Source organism: Peromyscus maniculatus, chromosome 23, assembly GCF_049852395.1.
Source record: "Peromyscus maniculatus bairdii isolate BWxNUB_F1_BW_parent chromosome 23, HU_Pman_BW_mat_3.1, whole genome shotgun sequence".
Classification (NCBI taxonomy): domain Eukaryota; kingdom Metazoa; phylum Chordata; class Mammalia; order Rodentia; family Cricetidae; genus Peromyscus; species Peromyscus maniculatus.
In genome coordinates, this window is record NC_134874.1 from 40944029 (window position 1) to 40963754 (window position 19726).

At 36.9% G+C, this 19726-nt stretch overlaps 1 protein-coding gene across 1 annotated transcript in view; it reads right to left on the minus strand.

Annotated features, from left to right (window-relative positions):
* LOC143270430 (cytochrome P450 3A21-like) overlaps nucleotides 1–16185 on the minus strand; it is a 32945-nt gene extending 16760 nt beyond the window's left edge. Inside the window, exons 1-4 of the mRNA XM_076560356.1 lie at nucleotides 16033–16185; nucleotides 14292–14385; nucleotides 5499–5551; nucleotides 3847–3946 (exon numbers count right to left, since the gene is read on the minus strand). Of these exons, the coding sequence (XP_076416471.1) occupies nucleotides 3847–3946; nucleotides 5499–5551; nucleotides 14292–14385; nucleotides 16033–16103 (318 nt within the window). The 5' untranslated portion in view covers nucleotides 16104–16185. The remainder of the gene's footprint in view (nucleotides 1–3846; nucleotides 3947–5498; nucleotides 5552–14291; nucleotides 14386–16032) is intronic.
* Nucleotides 16186–19726: the final 3541 nt, after the last annotated feature.

Consider the following 19726-nt stretch of genomic DNA (forward strand, 5'->3'; position numbering starts at 1 on the left):
ATACCCACTCTTTTTCAATATAATCCTTAAAGCACTAGCTAGAGCAAAACAATAAGAGATGGAAATTATACAAAAAGAGAAAGTCAAATTATTCTTATTTACAGAATATATATACACATAAATTTATATGTATATAAATATACATTCTACTAGAAAGCATGTTGAAATAAAGAACAATTTCAATAAAGAGGCAGTATGCAAAATCAACTTACAAAAATCAGTAGCCTATATGTACACTAGCAGATTGAGAAGATCATGGTTGCATTTCCACTTACAATACCTTCAAAGAATGTAACAGACCTTTCAATGAACATATTCAAGGAGGAGAAAGAAATCTACACTTAAAGTCTTAAATCTCAGAAGAAAGAGATTGAGACACTACAAGACAGAAAGACATCCTTTGATTCTGTATTAGTAGAAATGGCATTGTGAAAATGATGATTCTACCAAAAGCAACTTAGACTCAGGGCAACACTAAAAAAATCACAACAACATTCTTCGCAGAACTAGAAAAAAATTCCTAAAATCCACATGGAATCAAAAAAGATACTGGATAGCCAGAGCAATCCTTAATAATAAGAACAATGCAGAAATAATTATCATTCCAGATTTCAAAATATGTTCTACATCAGTATTAATGAACAATGTATCTTACTGGTGTAAAAACAGATACATAGATCAATGGAGGGAAAAAAGACTCACACATGAGTACACATGTCTATAGCCACTTGATATTTGACAAAGATCCAAAAATACACACTGGAGAATAGACAGCATCTTCAACAAATGTGCTGTGAAAATAGGATGTCCACATGTAAAAGAATGAGTTAGACCCATATCAATCATCTTACTGAAAACTAACTACAGATAGATCAAAGACATTAGTGTACAATCTGAAATGCTAGATCTTCCAGAAGAAAACTGAAGCAGGACCCTGAAGAATATGGGTGTAGGAAAGGATTACATGAATAGGACTCCATTTGTCTGGAAATTAAGGTCAACAACTGACAAATATTTCCTCATAAAATTAAAAAGCTTTGTACAGCAGAGAAAGCAGTCACTTGAGTGAAGGCAAACTATACAGTGTGAATCTTTGCCAGCTACACATCTGATAATGGTTTAATATCAGAATCTATAAGTTACCCCCCCAAAAAACCCCAAAGACTTAAGAATATAAATGACTCAATTTAAAAATGAGATATGAGAGACAGGCATAGTGTCTCATACCTTTAATAAGAGTACTCCAGAGGTAAAGGGATGCGGATCTCTTTGATTTGAAGAATAGCCTGGTCTACATAGTGAGTTCTAGGAAAACCAGGGCTATCCAGAGAGACTCTATCTCAAAGAAGGTAGGTAATAGCGTTGAAAAAATTGTCAAAAGAAGACAAAAAAGTCTAAAAAATATCTGATTGTTCATTACCCATAGAAATTGGGTAAAATAAAATTAGAACAACTTTGAGATTTCATATTACCAATATCAGAATTGCTAAAATCAAGACAACCAACAACGACAAATGCTAGTGAGCACGTAGGAAAACAGAATCATAATCTACTGTGTGATTGCAAACTGGTGCGATCTGAAAAATCACTGTGATTAATATTTTAGTAAACCAAACATACATCTAACATATAACCCAGATTTACCACTTCTTGGCAATCATTCAAAAAAGACGACATCCTACTCCACAGACGATCCTCTGTTCACAATTATTAGGAAATGAAAACAACCTAAATATCCTTCAACTAACAGATAGTGAATAGATATTAAAAATGCAGTATATGTAAATAATGATATAACACTTAGCTGTAAAGAGAATTGAAACCATGCAGTAAACAAGTGAAACCAGAAAATATTAAATTGAGTGAGATAACTCAGACCCACAAAGACAAATATCCCATGTTATTTCATACCTTTGGTTCCCAGCCCTCAAATCTCCATATGTGTGAATACAACAGAGAGATCACAGAAAGGAGGAAACTAAAATGGGGCTGTGACAATGTGAAACACTAAGAGGAAAACAGGAGGACACAGGTAATATGAAGGAGAAATGGGGAAAATGGAAGGGACTTTTACCTGGAGAAGGAAGAAGGAGAGAAATACAGAAGGAGAGGAAGAGGGAATGATGAATTACACTATGGATGGTTGAATGACGTAGGGATTCAATATTTTATATTATCTAAAGGGAGCTGGGGTGGGAATGGGGGGAGGATCCAGAGTAAGCGTAAAATATTTGTATTTTAACAAAAAAATTAAAAGTACTATTCTAAGCTGTTTACACAAGGAGGTATATAAATGTGCATAAATTATCTTAGCTCTGTCATCAGACCAAACTGAGTTTGAATGCAAGCACTGACACTTACTAATAAAGCTTAAACACACTGCCACATAAAATAAATAATGAACTACCTAGGAAAAACTGAAGGAGAAAGGAAAACACCAACTTGAGCCTTATTTATGATTACCAAGCTTCCTTAGGGACTATGGGGTGACATAAGTATAAGTAGACAGTAAACCAGCCTCTGCCCTGAGACAGCAGAGCGGCTAAAATGAACTAGTGACTTCTGCTTTATGACCCTGCTTGTCCATTCCTCTGATGACCAATGTCACATCTGCTCTTCCCCTTTGAGAAGTGACCACCATGAATACCCACTTAGACAGCATGTTTGTGTCTCTTCAACAATGGTTGTGAACCAATAAGAGAAGTTTTTTGTTTATCTCTGAGTGCTGACAATTTCTCATAATGAAAGGTTAACAACCCCCACCTTAACAAAACAACATGAAGACACATAGCATGCCTTTTACATTGTTTCAAAATTTGGTGAATATGTAAGAATTTCATAATAAAATGTTCGTTTTGTGGTGCTGGGGATTGAAATCTGGATCAGGTTAATGTGGTGGTATTCTAATTGTACTGAAATGTGATTTTGATTGTATGTTAATAAATAAAGTTGCCTGGGGGTCAGAGCTATTAGAGCCATAGACAGAGTGTGGCGGTGGTGGCACACGCCTTTAATCCCATAGATCTCTGTGTGTTCAGGGATACAGCCAGCATTGGAGACATATGCCTTTAAGACCTAGGGGGCTGTACATACAGACAGTGACGAGGCAGTCACGTGTTTGGGTTTACAACCAATGAGAAGGCAGAACAATAATACTATAAAAAAGACATACAGACAGGATATAGCTCTCTTTCAGGAAGCTGGCAGAGCAGAAGGAAGGATGGGATTTTAGCTCTGAGTTCTGACCTCTTGGCTTTCTCTTTTACATTGTTTCTGTGTTTCTTATTTAATAAGATGGTTGGTTACATCTACAGGTTAATCTACCACTGGGCAACATCTCCAGCCTCTCATAACAATGTTTTATTTGTTTTTGCTTTACAAGATAGGATTCCTCTGTATAGCCCTGGCTGTCCTGGAGCTTGATTTGTAGACCAGGTTGAGATCAAACTCACAAAGATCCATTCACATGCTGTGATTAAAGGTGTGCAGCAACACAGCCTGGCTGATTTTTTTGAAAGATGCAGGTGTTCCTATACCGGGAGTGGAACTTAGGCCCCCTGAGTGAAAACCAGGAATCCTAACTGCTAGACTATGTGAGATCATAAAAAAATTTTCAATGAAGACTTACATTTAATTTTTTTTTATATTTGAAATTATAATGTAATTGTAACATTTCTCCCTTCCATACACTTCCATATACACCTTCCTTCTTTTTTTCATATCCATGCCTTGTTGTATCAATAATTTGTTGTTGAATACATGTATACATATTTATATACATATATATTCGTATCTATAACATGTTTGGTGTGTATAATCCTCACAATTTAAAAAAGGAATACCTACATGTCGATTTGTGAAGATAGAATAAAATTCTTTCACTAGCACATTCTTGATCATATCTGCGTCTGTGATGACTAGCACAGGGAGCAGCCCATCATATAGCCTGTATTGGAAAAACAAAGATGATTACATTTTGATCCTGATGTTACCTCTGGTTCTATAATACTTGCTTCTGTGAGCTGAAACTTGGCCTTGTGTAAGATTAAAAAATGTTTATTCAATCTACTGCCCCAAGGGTAAATTATTAACAATTGACAAGGAGTAATGTTTCAAGGAACTTTTCTTTAAAGCCATAAGAATGCAGCACAGCATGCCTATGGCAATGGGTCAATGGCCATGGCAGCTCAGCAGACCTTGTGATTAGTACTGTGGTTTCTGATTATGGATGAGAAGAGATGAAGCAGAAACTCTTCCCACTTGTTTGTGGCACACAACATAGTGATGTCACTTCTTTCCAAGCTCTAGACAAATCCTAAATTGCCTCAATCATCACAAAAAATAATTAATGAAACAAACCTAGAAGTCAACAGCCTGGTGTAACACATCCAACACCTTTTCTTCAAAGTGAGTAGTATGTGTTGAGAGGAAATAACCATACACATTTTTATTAAATAGTCAATGCCTTGTATAAAATGTAACAAAAAGTAAAAAGTAAAAGAAAATTTAAAAAAGTGTGGAATTGCAGAACTCTAAAATGAGTAGTCAGGAGGCAGATAAGGAAGACAGTGATTTCTAGCCTAATGTGGACTCTTAGACACTTCCAGTCCAATGTTGGATATATTGAGACATGATCTCAACAAATAAACAATGGGGGAAGTCCTGGGATGCCTCAAACCAATAGAAAGAAGTACAGGCAGGTAAAGATAACTGAGAATGAGAGAAATGGTCTTCCCCAGGGAAGAGCACACAAACTGGTTTACCTGATTCCACATGGTCAGTTCTGAAAACATGTACAAGTAACCCTATACATACTGAATAGGTCATAGTTATGAATAGAAATGCACTTATATATACATATACTCATGTAACAACAATTAATGAAAACCAGAGCATGTATTTGAAGGAGGAAAGTGAAAGGAGAAAGGATGCGATTATATTATAACCTCAAACAAAAAGGAAGTAATAAAAATTTTAAAAAAACATAATTTATACACACATTAAATTAAACAAAAATAACAACTGTAAATATGCCTATATTTCCCTTGGCCTATCTCTGAAAAGTCAATACTTACAAGAAATATTTTTGATGAAATTATTTTTGCTTTTAATTAAATGCAAATCTGTATGGGCAAGAGACACTCTCCTGAATTTATGAGCACATATTACATGCATCTGAATTAACACAATCTTAAAATTTTTTAAAGTCTCAAGGAAGATTAAATGAAGGCAGGAACCCTTCTAAGACATTGGGTTAAAGTAAGTCTAGGTGTCTCTGGAACATCAAAGGATGCAGACAATTTATGCCTGTAATGTCCTCATCTTAATTCAGACTGTGGGCAACAACATACTTGTGGAACCCTTTGGCAGGACAGGCTTTCAGACACCTTAAAACAGGCAAATGTGACCCAATTAACTCTGGACTGAAAAAGTTCTCCAGTGCAGTTTGGTGTCACATCGTAACAAATCTACATGTTGGACATTTGCAGAATACTCACCCCCACATATTTCCATACTTTTTATGACATTCTATATCGTATTTTGATATTCCCTGGGGAAAGAAAAGAAAATGAAAAGTCATTATTTTTCTACCTGTATTGCCCACTAAACTGTAAACAAATGATTCAAATCACAGAACATCAGGCTCATTATTTAATTTTCTGACCAAGCAATTAATGGAAGTCCTTCCAAGTTCTCTGAGAGAAAAAAGAAAATACAGAAGACACTTCACCTAGGGAATTTAAAGATATCCATGGTTTCTTTTTTGGATATTGTACATTCCAGAAACGTTCCTTCTCTATTAAAAGTAGCAACTGTCTTTATCTTTTGGTTTTGTTTTGACTCTGAAATCTTGGAACACTGTCTTTTCCCCTCCTTAGATACCTGAGGCCAACAATAGTCAGTGATACAGCCAAGAATTTACAAAATCTATTTTCTTCTCAATGCTTTCACTCACTTGATGACTTCTCCAGGATTTCAGTATAGTCAGGAAATTGAAGACAACATTGATGTACATACCATATTAGATTTATATATTTGCCTTTTATAATATTAAAAGAAAAGGAACAAAGAAGTAAAGGCAAATGATTTTGCCTTCTAGTGTCCCTGTTCAAAAGGGAAAGATGAGGATATGCTGCCTCACATAAAGAAAACATAAAGATGAATGCTTCATTTGAATTTTACCTCTGAACTCTGGAAAAATCCATATAATCATTAAGTGGCAATTGTAATTTTGGGGTATAGGATCCTAAGTAACTCAACCTGGACTCAAACTCTCTGTGTATCTAGACTGACCTTGAAATTCTGATCCTCCTGAGTGCAGGGTTACTGATGTGTGCATCCGTGTCCAGTTTATATGGTGCTGGGATCAAGTCTTGGGTTTTATCTATTCCAAGCAAGTATTCTACAGAAGGGAATTCCATATTAAGCTACTGTGAATGTCAATTATATGAAACTATGTCTCCAGGCAGGTGACAGAGCCCAATGTTTAGAGTTCTTTGCCTAGTATTTAAAGCAGAATGAACCAAAGACTTCCTGAGACCCTAATAAAATTACAAAGGGAACATTACTTCTTTGTCCTTGTCCAGGAACTGAATTGGAAAAGTGCAATCTAGTGCTTAGCCAGTACCTCAAAAGAGGGAAGGTTGTAGTTTCATGGTGATTTGACTTTTTCCTGGGCTGTGGTTTAATCCTGATACATCTGTGTCAGAGGTATCCTGTTTTCTTTTTGCCAGCATTGTATGATTTAGCTATGTGCTGACTTTGGCCTTTTCTGCTTTACAAATAGCATGTGAAAAGCTGTGCTGCTTTAAAAAATTCTGATAGAATTCATCATATTATGCAATAACTCCTGCTCACAGCAACATGTCTTCTTTAGTTTCATACATATTCCTCCAAAACACCTCATTACCTTCCCCTTTGGGATCCTCATTCCTTCTGGTTCATGTAATTTGGTGCTCAATGCAGGGCTCAAGATTATTAGAAATCATCAAGAATGAGTGTTAATTTGCTAAATGTACAAAAAGTGTCAGACATGGGTACCTGTAAGAAAGAAAGTATGTAGGAATAGCTGAGAGTAAAACATGGGAGGAAAAAGATTCTAAAGAACAATCTCTTTTCATTCATATGCTTCATCTACTTATACTTTAACATGTATCACTATGGGACTTAAATAAATTCTTTACTTTCATTAAAAAATATGCTCCTGGTTCCCTGAATAAGGTTCTGTAAATTTAAAGGTATGGGAACATGTAGGTAGAAGTGTAAAAACAGAATATCACCTATGATGCCTTTAAGGTTTCTACTTTGGGTTTGTTCTGTTGAATTTTATACATGATTGTGTGTATACTCACAGCTCGTATATGATTCATTTGCAATTCAGCACCCTAGTAGATCTAGCCAATATACTCAAATCAAACTGGGAGATGTAAGATAAAAATATGATGTCAAAAAATCAGGTAAAAGGCTCTGAGGATGATTAGGTAGCTTAATTTCTTGAATTACTTATACTTCATGATATGCCAGAGGATGAGGAGAAACTTCTTTTTTGCTGGTGCAGTTATAAAATCACCTGAATTGGCTCCTAATCATCTAACTGAGTCAAAAGCCCAATCCTCCTCAGGATCCTCCTAATTTAGCTTTTGACTTCCTTCCTCTAGTTTTCAGAAACTCATGATGAAAGATCAAAAGAAGCTGCTACTACATGGGATGACTAATAGTCCCAACTTGTGTCAACAATTTATTGCTCAAACCTTACTCCCAGTTAGAAAAAAGTACCCTTTCTCATGATTATTTATAACCTCGTTGATTTATTACCTAGGTGATTTCAGCACCTACTGAAAATTTAATTACTCAGTTATTTATCACATTCCAGCATCACTTCCAACAGACTCAGCTGAAAATTTCCTCAGAAAAATCACAGGTTACAGCTCCCTTTTCTTATTTACGTCATATTACAAAAGATCATGCATACTATTTGCCCACCAAGATCTGGATGTAACTGCTAACATTTATTGATTTTCAAAAGATGCAAGGAGATATTAACTGGGTGAGAACTTCCCTGAAACATACTACAAATGATTTGACTCTCTATTTCTCCATAATTAGAGGAGATAATGACCCCTCTTCTAGAAAGCTTATTCCTCAAAGTCAAACACCTTACAATTAATACATCTAATCATCACTCATGCACAGTTGACCAGTATTGGCACAAAGCTTTTATCTCCTATACTGTTAGTTACTCCTACATATCCCTCTGGAACACTCTTGCAACCTAGGGGACCTATACATTGGGTTTTTCTGCCCACTGATGCTGGCTGCCTCTTGACTTCTTATTATAAAATCCTTGCTCAGATTATCCAGAAAATGTGTCCTCAAGCCCATCAATTTATCACATGATAAATTGATATGATAGTTCACCCCTTCACCTCTTCACAACATGATTCAATTTGTGCCTTCACTGACTCTTGAGAGGTAGCGCTATTTGACCTTATGCGCTAGCTTTGTACTTCATATCCTAAAGATCCTTTATTTCAAATTTTCAACACTACTCTCTAGTTATCCCAACACATTGTGTGAGGTACACAATCCCAGAAATAGATATGTGTTCCTTGGTGAGAGTCCATCTGTGGTGACTAATGTTATACTTCAAGAAGTAACTCCTCATACGTTGACTGTTTCAACTAAATCATCCCAGAATGTAGATTTCCTTTGCATTGCCTCAACCTCTAAACACTTACTCTGACAGTTTATATTTCATGTAAGTTGTTCAAATACTTCCTTGGGCTCTTACTAAACAGACTGAGGATGAAGAAATGTTTCACTTGTTTCAGCATGCCAAACAACTGTCAGAACCAGGAGGTTCCTAATTTCTCCAATACTTTCAAGAACACTACAGTCTTCCTGGTTATTTGGAAAAAGGGAATCAAGCTTTCCATCTAGTTTTGCCTTATTTTATTCAGATGGTTGCTGAGACTGTTTGGTTTAAGCTAGCTATTGACTCATGCGATTTCCCATCAGCACTGTGTTATGTATAGTACTAGTTTCAGTTATCTAGAGTTCAAGTATGACAAATTGTAACCTTTCTATGGTAATATTTTATTTGTACTGAAATGTGATTTTAATTTTATGTTAATAAATAAAGTTGCCCTGGGGTCAGAGCTATTAGAGCCATAGCAAGAGCGTGGTGGTTAGAAAGCTAGGTAGATTTCTGTGTGTTCAGGGATACAGCCAGTATTGGAGACATACGCCTTTAAGACCTGGAGGGCGGTACTTACAGGCAGTGACGAGGCAGTCATGTGGTTGGGTTTACAACCAATGAGAAGGCAGAACAGAAAGACTATTTAAAGACAGAAAAACAGGAAGAAGCTCTCTCGGGGAAGCTAGGAGCACTGCAGGAGGTAAGATTTTAGCTCTGAGTTCTGACCTCTCAGCTTTCTCTTTTACATTGGCTCTGTGTTTCTTATTTTAATAAGACAATTGGTTACATCTACACCTTTCTGCTTGTGTAGCCCTTCTGCCTTCCTCTTGTTATGGGGTAAATCTCCAGCGCTTACTATTTTATGTCAGATGGATGTTACAGGCATTTCAATTATTTGGCAGCCTCAAATATATTCATGTTAGCATGACATTTATTCTGGGTTCCTCCTCATGTCTACCCTATTAAATGGAAAAGCTGGTAAGCATTGGATTACTCATTGCTAGTGATCATTTTTTTTTTTGAGACAGGGTTTCTCTGTGTAGTTTTGCGCCTTTCCTGGGACTCACTTGGTAGCCCAGGCTGGCCTCGAACTCACAGAGATCCGCCTGGCTCTGCCTCCCGAGTGCTGGGATTAAAGGTGTGCGCCACCACCGCCCAGCATGCTAGTCATCATTTTTTATAGCTGATCCCTCCAAAGTGTTTAAAAATTAGTGCTTCAGCATACACTTCTGATGCCTTTAAGGAATTTTGTGCTACAATATGCATTGTACATAAAACTGGCCTCTCTTGTATTCCTCAAAGATGAGAAGTTGCACATGATTATATTAAAGTTTTGCTTGAAAAAGTAAAAAGTGGGAGTATTTATACCTTCTTACTTCTACAAATCTTCTTAATTGTACTTTAATTTAATTCTTTTTGAGAACAGAACAAAAAGGATTAACTGGAGCAGGGTATTTATGAGTAGACATGCTCAATAAGGAGACCTTTTGTGCAAAGTTCCTGAGATATGGAAATTGTGTGATTCTGAACTTGTGCTCAGATAGAGGAGAGGATCTTTTTATTTTCACACAGGAAGCTGATAGATCTTATTGGGTCCTGAAGCACCTTGTCTTACATTCCCAGGCTATGAAGCTATCTGCTGTGGTACAGGTGACAGAAGCTAAGGATGCAGAGGATGATGAGTTTGAAAGCAGCATGCAGACCAGTTTACCCCTTGCAGTCCATCTGGTATCATAGGGCTCACTTACAAGTTGGGGGCATACTAAATATCTCACTGCAGAAGGAATTTGAGTGGTCAAGGAGACATGAAAGTCTGTCATTCATATTCAATTTGTTTTAGTAATTTTGGCATTACTCTCTGTCAGACAAGTGAAAAGTGCAGAAGAAGTCTTCTGGGCCTATATAGACTACACTCCCTATGGCCCATCCAGTCACATGGGAAGACTTGCCTACTAGAGAATTTACTAATTGTGTGCTAGTTATTTTACAATGCTGATGTTTCACCTGTGGGGCCTGGCACTACTCACTTTCACTATATTGTTATATCATAAATTATTCCTATTTGTTTGTCATTGATGGGACAGTATTTCCATGTTCTTCTCATGTGAGTGACTGGAAAGGCCCATAGTTCAAAGATCCATGTGGAATCAAAAATCAAGCATCATCAAATTATTCATCATTCTGATCACCTTTAGGTTACCCCATTGGATGGACATTTCCAAGAATGCAGTGATTTTCCTGTGCCCTGCTTCAGAATGGAATTCCACTTGAGTAGCTTGTTCCATGATTCTAAAGAACCTCTTGCCTTGCCTCTGAATGGATGATCTGAGGAGCTGGCTGACTTGTCTTAGTGGTGCTAACTTGGTCTAGATGAAGATAACTTCCTAGAATCCTCTCATTGGCCACTTCTTGTTTATTCTATTTTCAAAGGAACAGAACATTAGGCTGTGAGGTTTGTGTTCTACAAAAAGGGAAGGGCTGTGGATGATAGATGGATAAATAAAACACTGAGCAGCCAGTGGCCAGGCAGCAAGTATAGGTGGGACAAAGAGAGAGAATTCTGGGAACAGGAAGGCTGGGTAAGGAGATACCAGCCTGCTGTCCAGGGAGCAGCATTTAAAGGCAACAGGTAAAGCCACCAAACATGTGTCAACTTATTGATTAATAGAAATGGGTTAATTTCAGATGTAAGATCTAGATAGCAATATGCCTGCACCACTAGGCCAAACAGTTTAAATAATGTAAGCATCTGTGTGTTTATTTGGGTCTGAGTGGCTACAAGAGCTGGGTAGACACAGGAATACTCAAGCTACAAAATCCTGTTTATACTATCTTCAGAGGAAAAGGACTTTAGGCTGTGAGCCACTGTCCTAGATAATGAGGTGACCTGTGGGATTTTTAGAGAAAATGACTAACCATGGTATGCATATCATTTTAGATTTGACCTCACTGCTTGTGTTAACCCTCCATAGATGTCACAGACTGCAAGTTCCTCTGTTAAAGAAAGGGGGATCACTTCAAAATTACATGTGATACTTGCATCCTCACTACCTGTGTAGATGCCTTTGCTCATGGGAGCCTTCTTTTACTTTAACTGTCTTCCTTTGCTGTGGTTCCTGTGCAACCTAATGATGCTTTAAGTATGGTGACTTTGCACAATGCATTCTTATTGAATTACATCAGGCTTGTGCTAAAAAAATATTTCTAGATATTATTTTAACTATTTTTTTGCAGTACTTACAGTTCTCAAGTCAGAGGCTGCTTCCACATTGGCCCTCGCCCAACTAGTGTAACTGCCCATTTTGTTAATCAGATTCCTTATAGTACTTCCGGAGCTTTGGTGAATAAACATAAAAATGAACACAACAACTAGAACCTAATTAAATGCTTTAAAAGTTTGGGTATTGAGCCTAAGATACAGTACAAACAATGCAATGTTAATCACTTATACAGTATCACGCTGGCTTTATATATGCCCATGATGCTCCTTTAATTCATGATGAACATGAATGAAAATGGAAGAGAATAAAAAATCATTTTCATGGAATATGGCCACATGAGAATTTCCTAACCATCAAGCAAATACTTACTAACATGTGCCATGCTCATCATACAGTCAATTCCTGTTTGGACTCAGCCAAAGATTTATTACACAAAATGCCAGATGTAATCTCTTTAACAGTGGTAAACATTTGTTCACTATTATCCTCAGATTATTTAGTGTTGGTAATTCATCTAACAATATTAGGAAGCATTTGCTGGTTTAAGGGTTATCTGTGGCTCTTCATCATGTAGATACAAATAACTCATATGGCCATAAAAAGTAAAAAGTGGAGAGGAGGTTCTGTTTGATGCAGACTAATCCAAAGTTCTCTCAGACACCTTTGCCAAAGGAGAAAAGGCATGACTGTTCTGTGGCATTCCAGGAACAGATTTGCAAAGCTCCTCTATGGGTTTGGAGCTAGGGCCTCTAGGAAGTTTTGGTTGCAGTTTCTGGCAATCTTACTCTTTTCCCTGGGTTGTGGTTATCAGTCTTAAGGCAGCAGTGTCTGAGGTATCTTGGATTCTCTTTGCCAAAATTTTCTGACTTAACTCTCAGCTCTCCTTGGCCAATTCTCCCTGCAAATAGTATGTAAGAAGATATGCTGATTAATAAACTTCCTTGGCATAAGTCACAAACTTATGTAAGACATGTATGTTCCATTATCTGTCTTTTTTATTTCTCTCCCTTGGTCCTCCTTCTCAAAACCCCACCTTTTGGAGCTCTTATTGTACAGCTCTTATTGGGTCAGCATAGTACATCCTCAACCATGGGACTGGGACCCAGTCGCCTACATATAAGATATAATGATATGCATAAGCATTGAGTAAGGGGATGAAGTAATCTGTGGTCATCATCTGAACATCATGTTCAAGACCAGTCTTATCTACAGGAGACACTACTTGAAACAAAAACAAAACCCAAGAAGTTTGTTTCAAAGTATACCTAAAAAAGAGTTCATCCAAAAATCATAAAGAAGATGTTGCTTTTTCGAATGGGGCCAGAAAGCATGGAAATCTTAGGAACATAAGCAACAGAGTCCTTAATTTTGAAAAATTATCATCTATTAAGCAAATTTTGAGCATTTAGAGAAGCAAATCTGCCAAGAGTGCAGTCTGTACCTAGGCACTGCCCCTGGGCATGAGCTCAGGAAGGACAGCCAGGAGTCCTTCCTTTAGAAAGCATCAAGAAAAACTCTGTAAATTCACAGTCCCTATTATATAGGTACATGTATATGTATAAATGTATGCATTTGTACATATTATATATCATACACTACATATACATTTTTGGCAGATTTGTCAAATCATGATTTTATTAGTGACTTTATATAAATGTTTCTAATTCTGTTTCAAGAAACAAATCTCACAATCTGGTTAAATATCTGAGGTTCATAGGTAATATTGTCTCATCTCCCACATTCCTGCTGTTTAGAGTCACACATAGGGTTCTACCTTGAAATGAAAAGGAGTAAAGGCAAATCTTGTAGGTAGCAAATCTTGGCTAGAGCCTTGGAAGTAATAATGGGATTAAACAGTTCAGCTGAGGACACACGTATGTGCATATTCCCCCAAAATAACTATGTGCCTCCTGATAGGCATGTTCCAGAGATACTCAGCAAGAAGTATAAATATTATTATTGAACTCAGATGTGAATAAATCACACAGGTTGATGAGATGCTACTCAGTGGCCTTACATGTATTTCTTTAAATATTATTAAGAACAACTGTATTTTTCTTGAATCTAAACTGAAAAAGAAACAAAATCTTTGATGCTTCCAAAGTCTACACATTAGCATTTCAGGCTCAGGTTTAGTGTGCCAACAGCCAGGGTCCTCACCAGACCTGACACAAACCTGAGGTCACAATCACATGTCAGTAACACCCAAAGGTAACCTGGCAATAATGTCAGTATAGCACAAACCATTCTGCCAAATGAAAGTATTGCCAATAATCCCACTGGACATTTGCATAGATGAACTGACAAGGTTTAAAGATAGTTGTGTAAGTGACACAATCACAGAAGCAAAGTAGAAAGCCAACAACACTCACCCTCCTGTAGTTAAGCATTGTCCCAACAAAAGGCAGAGGTTTGGGTCCAGGAATCCCTAGCTTCTTAAAAAGTCCATGAGAAGAGGTCCCATAACTAAAACATGAAGGATAAAGTCAGGTCACGGCTTGCTCATCATACACATAGTTATTCATTTTCATACACATACATAAATCTCATATTCCCACATGTACATATATAAATACATATAATGATGAACATATATACACTAATTCATATATATTATTGACTTAATATATAATATGAGTAGAAATGATTGTATATGTGAATATATATATAACATATATATTTTAATATATATATGTTTAATAATATATATATATTCTTGGATGCATTGAGAATTATGGGAATTTATCCAGTGAGGTTAATAGGTGGGCAGAAAATAACATAAAAATTCAGAGCAATAATCCCCTTCACTTAGCAACTTATTATAAACTTTTAGGTTAATACTTGATGGTTCCAGTCTTAGAGTTAATATGTAATAAAACTTTATAAACTTGAGTTTGAAGGTTTCTGAAAAACTCACCAGACTTAAAACACAAATCATCGGTGTGGGTAACCTGCAATGCAAGGTCTACGTGATCCTGCCTCAACTTTATTTAAGTAGTGAACAATGAGGTTGATCAGAAGGGGAGGATAGCCCACCAGCAGAACTTCCTGACAAGACTTTCTGACCTTGCCTTTCCATCAGACTAAAAATTGTACACAGCTTCCCAGGTGTAGATTTTGGCCTGGAGAGATGGCTCAGAAGCTAAGAGCATTTGCCACTCTTGCAGATTATCCAGGTTGGGTCACTAGTCCCCAAATGAGAGCTAACAACAGTTTATAATTCTAGTATCTGAGAATCCAGTGCCTTGCTTTATCCTATGTGAGCATAAGGCATGCATGTGATACACATAATACATTCATGCAAATCATTCATAGGGGCAGTATAAAAATAAATATTTATTTTTAAAATAGTGATGTTGCAAGTCATCAGTTCAGGTGTGGGGTTTTGATGTTACAGTTGCCTTTGAGTCATTCATGCTCATGGAAGTAGCCTTTCAAACAAAGTCCTGTGATAAACTCATAAACTCATGTCTCTCCAGGCAGACTTTGTAGGATTGGCTATATTAATCTGACAATTGTGCCCTACTGAGGACAAGGTTATTTGCTCCAATCTTTCCAGAAACGTTGAAAAGCACCATGTAGTACCCAAATGAACTAATGAACTACATAAAGCATTCTTTCTTTATCCTGGTTCTTCCTATACACTAGACTGCAAAATGGCAGCTTTCTATACTGAAATGATCAGTTACAAGGTAGTTAGTTGGTTATTATGTCAATAATCCAAGAATCTCTGTGACAATACTCTCTGGAAAGGCAGGTCTGAGTCTAAGTAATCACTAATATCTCCTCTGTAGTTTCTCTCATTGGAAGTTCTAGGTCCTTCAAACTTTTCTACTGCAAAATGACACATAGATGATAAAACTAATGAGAGAAAACAAACCAAGAGACAGCCTTCTCCTGATTGTGAACAGCATTGTCTACTTAACAACAGTTGAGAACATTTGCCTGAAAAGCAACATGAATTAAATGGTTTAGTTTACAGCCAAAATGTGTTCAGCTAGGGGTATGAATTTCCATTGCATTATACCTTTTGGCATTCTGACAGGGAAAAGGGGCCAGAAAATCATCCCAACTGTAAGGCCACAAAGGAGAGGCATCCAGCCAATTACTCACAGGTAGAGGAGCACCAGGATGGTAGCCAGCAGTGCCCATGTTTCCATGGCAAAGTTTGGAAACAAGTCCATTGCTCTTTTCCTTCAAGAAATTTCTCTATGACTTTTCCTAGTAGGTGAGGACATGAGTTCTCCTTCTGAGTCCAGGTGTGAATCTGTGAAGACAATCTGCAGTATTTATGTGATAGGAAAGTGGGTGGAGCAGTCACTATTGTGAATAAAATGACCAACCGAGTATCTATCACGGGTATAGAGTATGAGTGTCCTCTTCAGTTGACAGAAGTTGATAGTTCACAGTAACATGCATTTTGACTTTTCAAAGTTAATTTTATGTAATAAGTTAATAAATAAATAAATAAATAAACCAATATGCTTGGTAAGATCAGAGGTCATGGATGTTTACCAGAAATGGAATAGAATAGGTAGCATTTAATTTCCTTTAATATTTCTGTGGCTGTCATAACTGCAAAACATTTTAAAACACAAACTCCATCTATAAATCCCTACAGATGTGTATTCTTATCACTGGGATCCTTTTGTGCCATAGAATATTAACTATATTTTATAACCATTTTGGCAAAAACATCACTTCATCCCTTCATAATAAATGAAAAATGTTCCGTGTATTTCTTCTTTTTTCATTTATCTTTTTGTTTTTTGGGGGAAAGTCTCTGTTTTTAGCTCTGGGTTCTATGGAAAACACTCTGCAGGCCAGGTTAGCCTCAAACTCACAAAGGTCCATCTGCTTCTATCTCTGCAGTACTGGGATTAAAGGCATTGTGACACCAATTTCAGGTCTATACCTTTCTTTTCTTGTGTTTTTTCCACCATTAATGGTTTCTATACATATTGTCTTTACACAAGGATATTATTAAAGGAAATAATCTTGGTATTGTTGATCATTATGTTCCCAGTCCCTGTGTCAGGTAAATGAACTACAGATATGTTGAGAGGCAACAAATTGTGTTAATGTTACCTCAGCACTTCCATTTTGGAGTAGTTTGAACAAAGGAAAGGCCAAGCTTGATCTCTCTCCACTCCTCCCAACCTATGTATCTGTCTGTGTCCACTATGTGATGGTTTATCTGTAATCTGTGCATGTAAATCTGACTGTATATACTACTTATGTATGTAACGCATCAAAGCACTTAGCTCTGTATTTATCTGACATTGCAGATGACATGGCAAAGAGAGAATGACAGATTCCTTAGAGAAATCTTTAGCAGAGATTACAGAGTAGGAAATAATTTAGAGACCCCCCAAAACCCTGAAATGCCCAGAAAACAAAAAAAGCACTGCAAAAACAAAATACACTAGCAAGCTATATTGATGTGTTGATTTCATCATTTATGGTGGAATATATGGTTGCTTTCTACCTGTTGGCTGCTTTCAGCAAATGATTACCACACCCCACACATACAGACATACATTATTCTGAGTCAGGATCATGTGGATGCATAATTTAAGAAAAAAGCTGTGCATTGCAAATCAAGGTCCACATGATCTTTCTTGAACTATAAACAGTGAGCAGTGAGGTCGCTCAGAGGGGGAGGATAGCCTACTATCACAGCTCCCTGACAAGACTCTCTGACCTTTCCTGTCGCTCAGACTGAAAATTGTACACAGCTTCCCAGGTGTAGCATTTGGCCTGGAAAGATGGCTCAGCAGCTAACAGCATTTGCTGCTCTTGCAGAGGACCCAGGTTCTGTTCCCAGGCAGGAAATCACTGCTCACAATGGTCTACAGTTACAGTCCCTGGGAATCCAATGACTTTTCTTTACTTAGATCCACATCAGACATGCATAGGATACACATACATACATGCATGCCAAACATTCATATGCACAAAATGAAAAATAAATATATTTTATAGATACAGCTTTTGTGAGTCATCCTCTGTTCAGGTGTGTGGCTCTAAAGCTGCAACTGCCTTTGAACCGTTCATGCTCCTGCAAGCAATCTTTTAAACAAATTACTGTAATAACCTCATAAACTCATGTCTCTTCATGGTGGACTTTGGAACAGTGGCTACCATGATCTGTCAATTGTTTCCTATTGAGGTCAAAGGGTATTTGCTCTAATATTTCTCCGAAAACTCAAATTGTGACATGTATTACCCAAATGGTCACCATGGTCTTGGTGTCTCTTCACAGAAATTGAGACCGTAATTAAGACACAGATGCACATACATATATAAATATATATTCACCTCTATACTCACTCAAATATTCATGTATACTATTTAGTATACATGAATACAAAACATTCATTTGCACAAAATGAAAAATAACTATATACTTTAAAGATACAGATTTTTTGAGTCAGATGACTCACTGTCCAGATATGGGGATATGATGCTGCAGCTACCTTTGAGTGATTCATGATCATGCAAGTAATATTTCAAAAAAATTCCTATGATAACTTTATAACCTCATGACTCCTCAAGATGGAATTTGGGGAATGGCTACATTGATCTGTCAACTCTGTCCTACTGAGATGATTGCTCCCATCTTTTACAGAAATGTCTAATAGAACTATCTGTTACCCACATGAACTTACAAGAGGATGAACCACAGAAAGCATCATTTCTATGTACTCTTTCTTCCTAGATCATAGAAGGCAAAGTGGCAGCTTTCTATACCCAGATGATCTGTCACAAGGCATTGAATTATTAATTATGTAGGTAATCCAACCAAATCTATGATAATAAACTCTGGAAGAGCAGGTCTGATTGTAAGTATATCTCAAGTATAGTGTCCCTCATTGAGAGTTCTAGGGACCTCAAACCTTCCTATTGCAAAGTGACAGACAAATGATAAGACAATGACAGAAAACAAACCAAGAGAAACAGCTGACTGACTATAATCGTTTTAAGCCTTCTCCTGAGTGTCCACAGCATTGGTGCCTTATCAAGAGTTGAGGACATATGGCTGAAAAGCACAGTGAATTATGTGGTTTAGTTCACAGAAGATATGTGTTCAGCTATGGGAGTATGAATGTCCTTTTGGTTTTCTGACAGGGAAAAAAGAGCCTGAGATTCATCCCAACACTAAAGCCACAATGAGAGGCATCAGCCAGTTAACCACAGGTAGAGGAGTCATAGGAAATTTGCCAGCAGTGCCCATGCTTCCATGGAAAATTTTGGAATCAGATCCATTGCTCTTTTCCTTAAAGAAATCTGCTCTCTGACTTTTCAGTATAGGTGAGGAATTCAGTTCTTCTGATTCCATGTGTGAATTCATGATGCCAATCTGCAGTATTTGTCAGCTGGTAAAGGGGGTGGAGCAGCCACTACTGCCAGTATAAAGACAACTGTGTATCTATCATGGGTATGGAGAATATGAGTATCCTCTTTGACAGTAGTTGACAGTTCATGATAACATGCATTTTTACTTTTTCATAGTTAAATTTATGTAGGAAATTAAATATGTAAACATATTCTTGATAAGATGGGTGTCATGGATTTTAACCAGAAATGACAAGAATGGGTGACATTAAACTATCTTTAATATTTTTGCTACTGTCTTAATTGAAAAAAAAGTAAGTCTTTGCACAGAAGCTCCATGTATAAATCTTTATACATGTGTATTTTTACCTATGGAATGCTTTTGTACAATAGAAGGTGAACTATGGATTTACATCATTTTGGCAAAAACTTCTTTCATTACTTCATAAACTATGAAATTCTATGAATT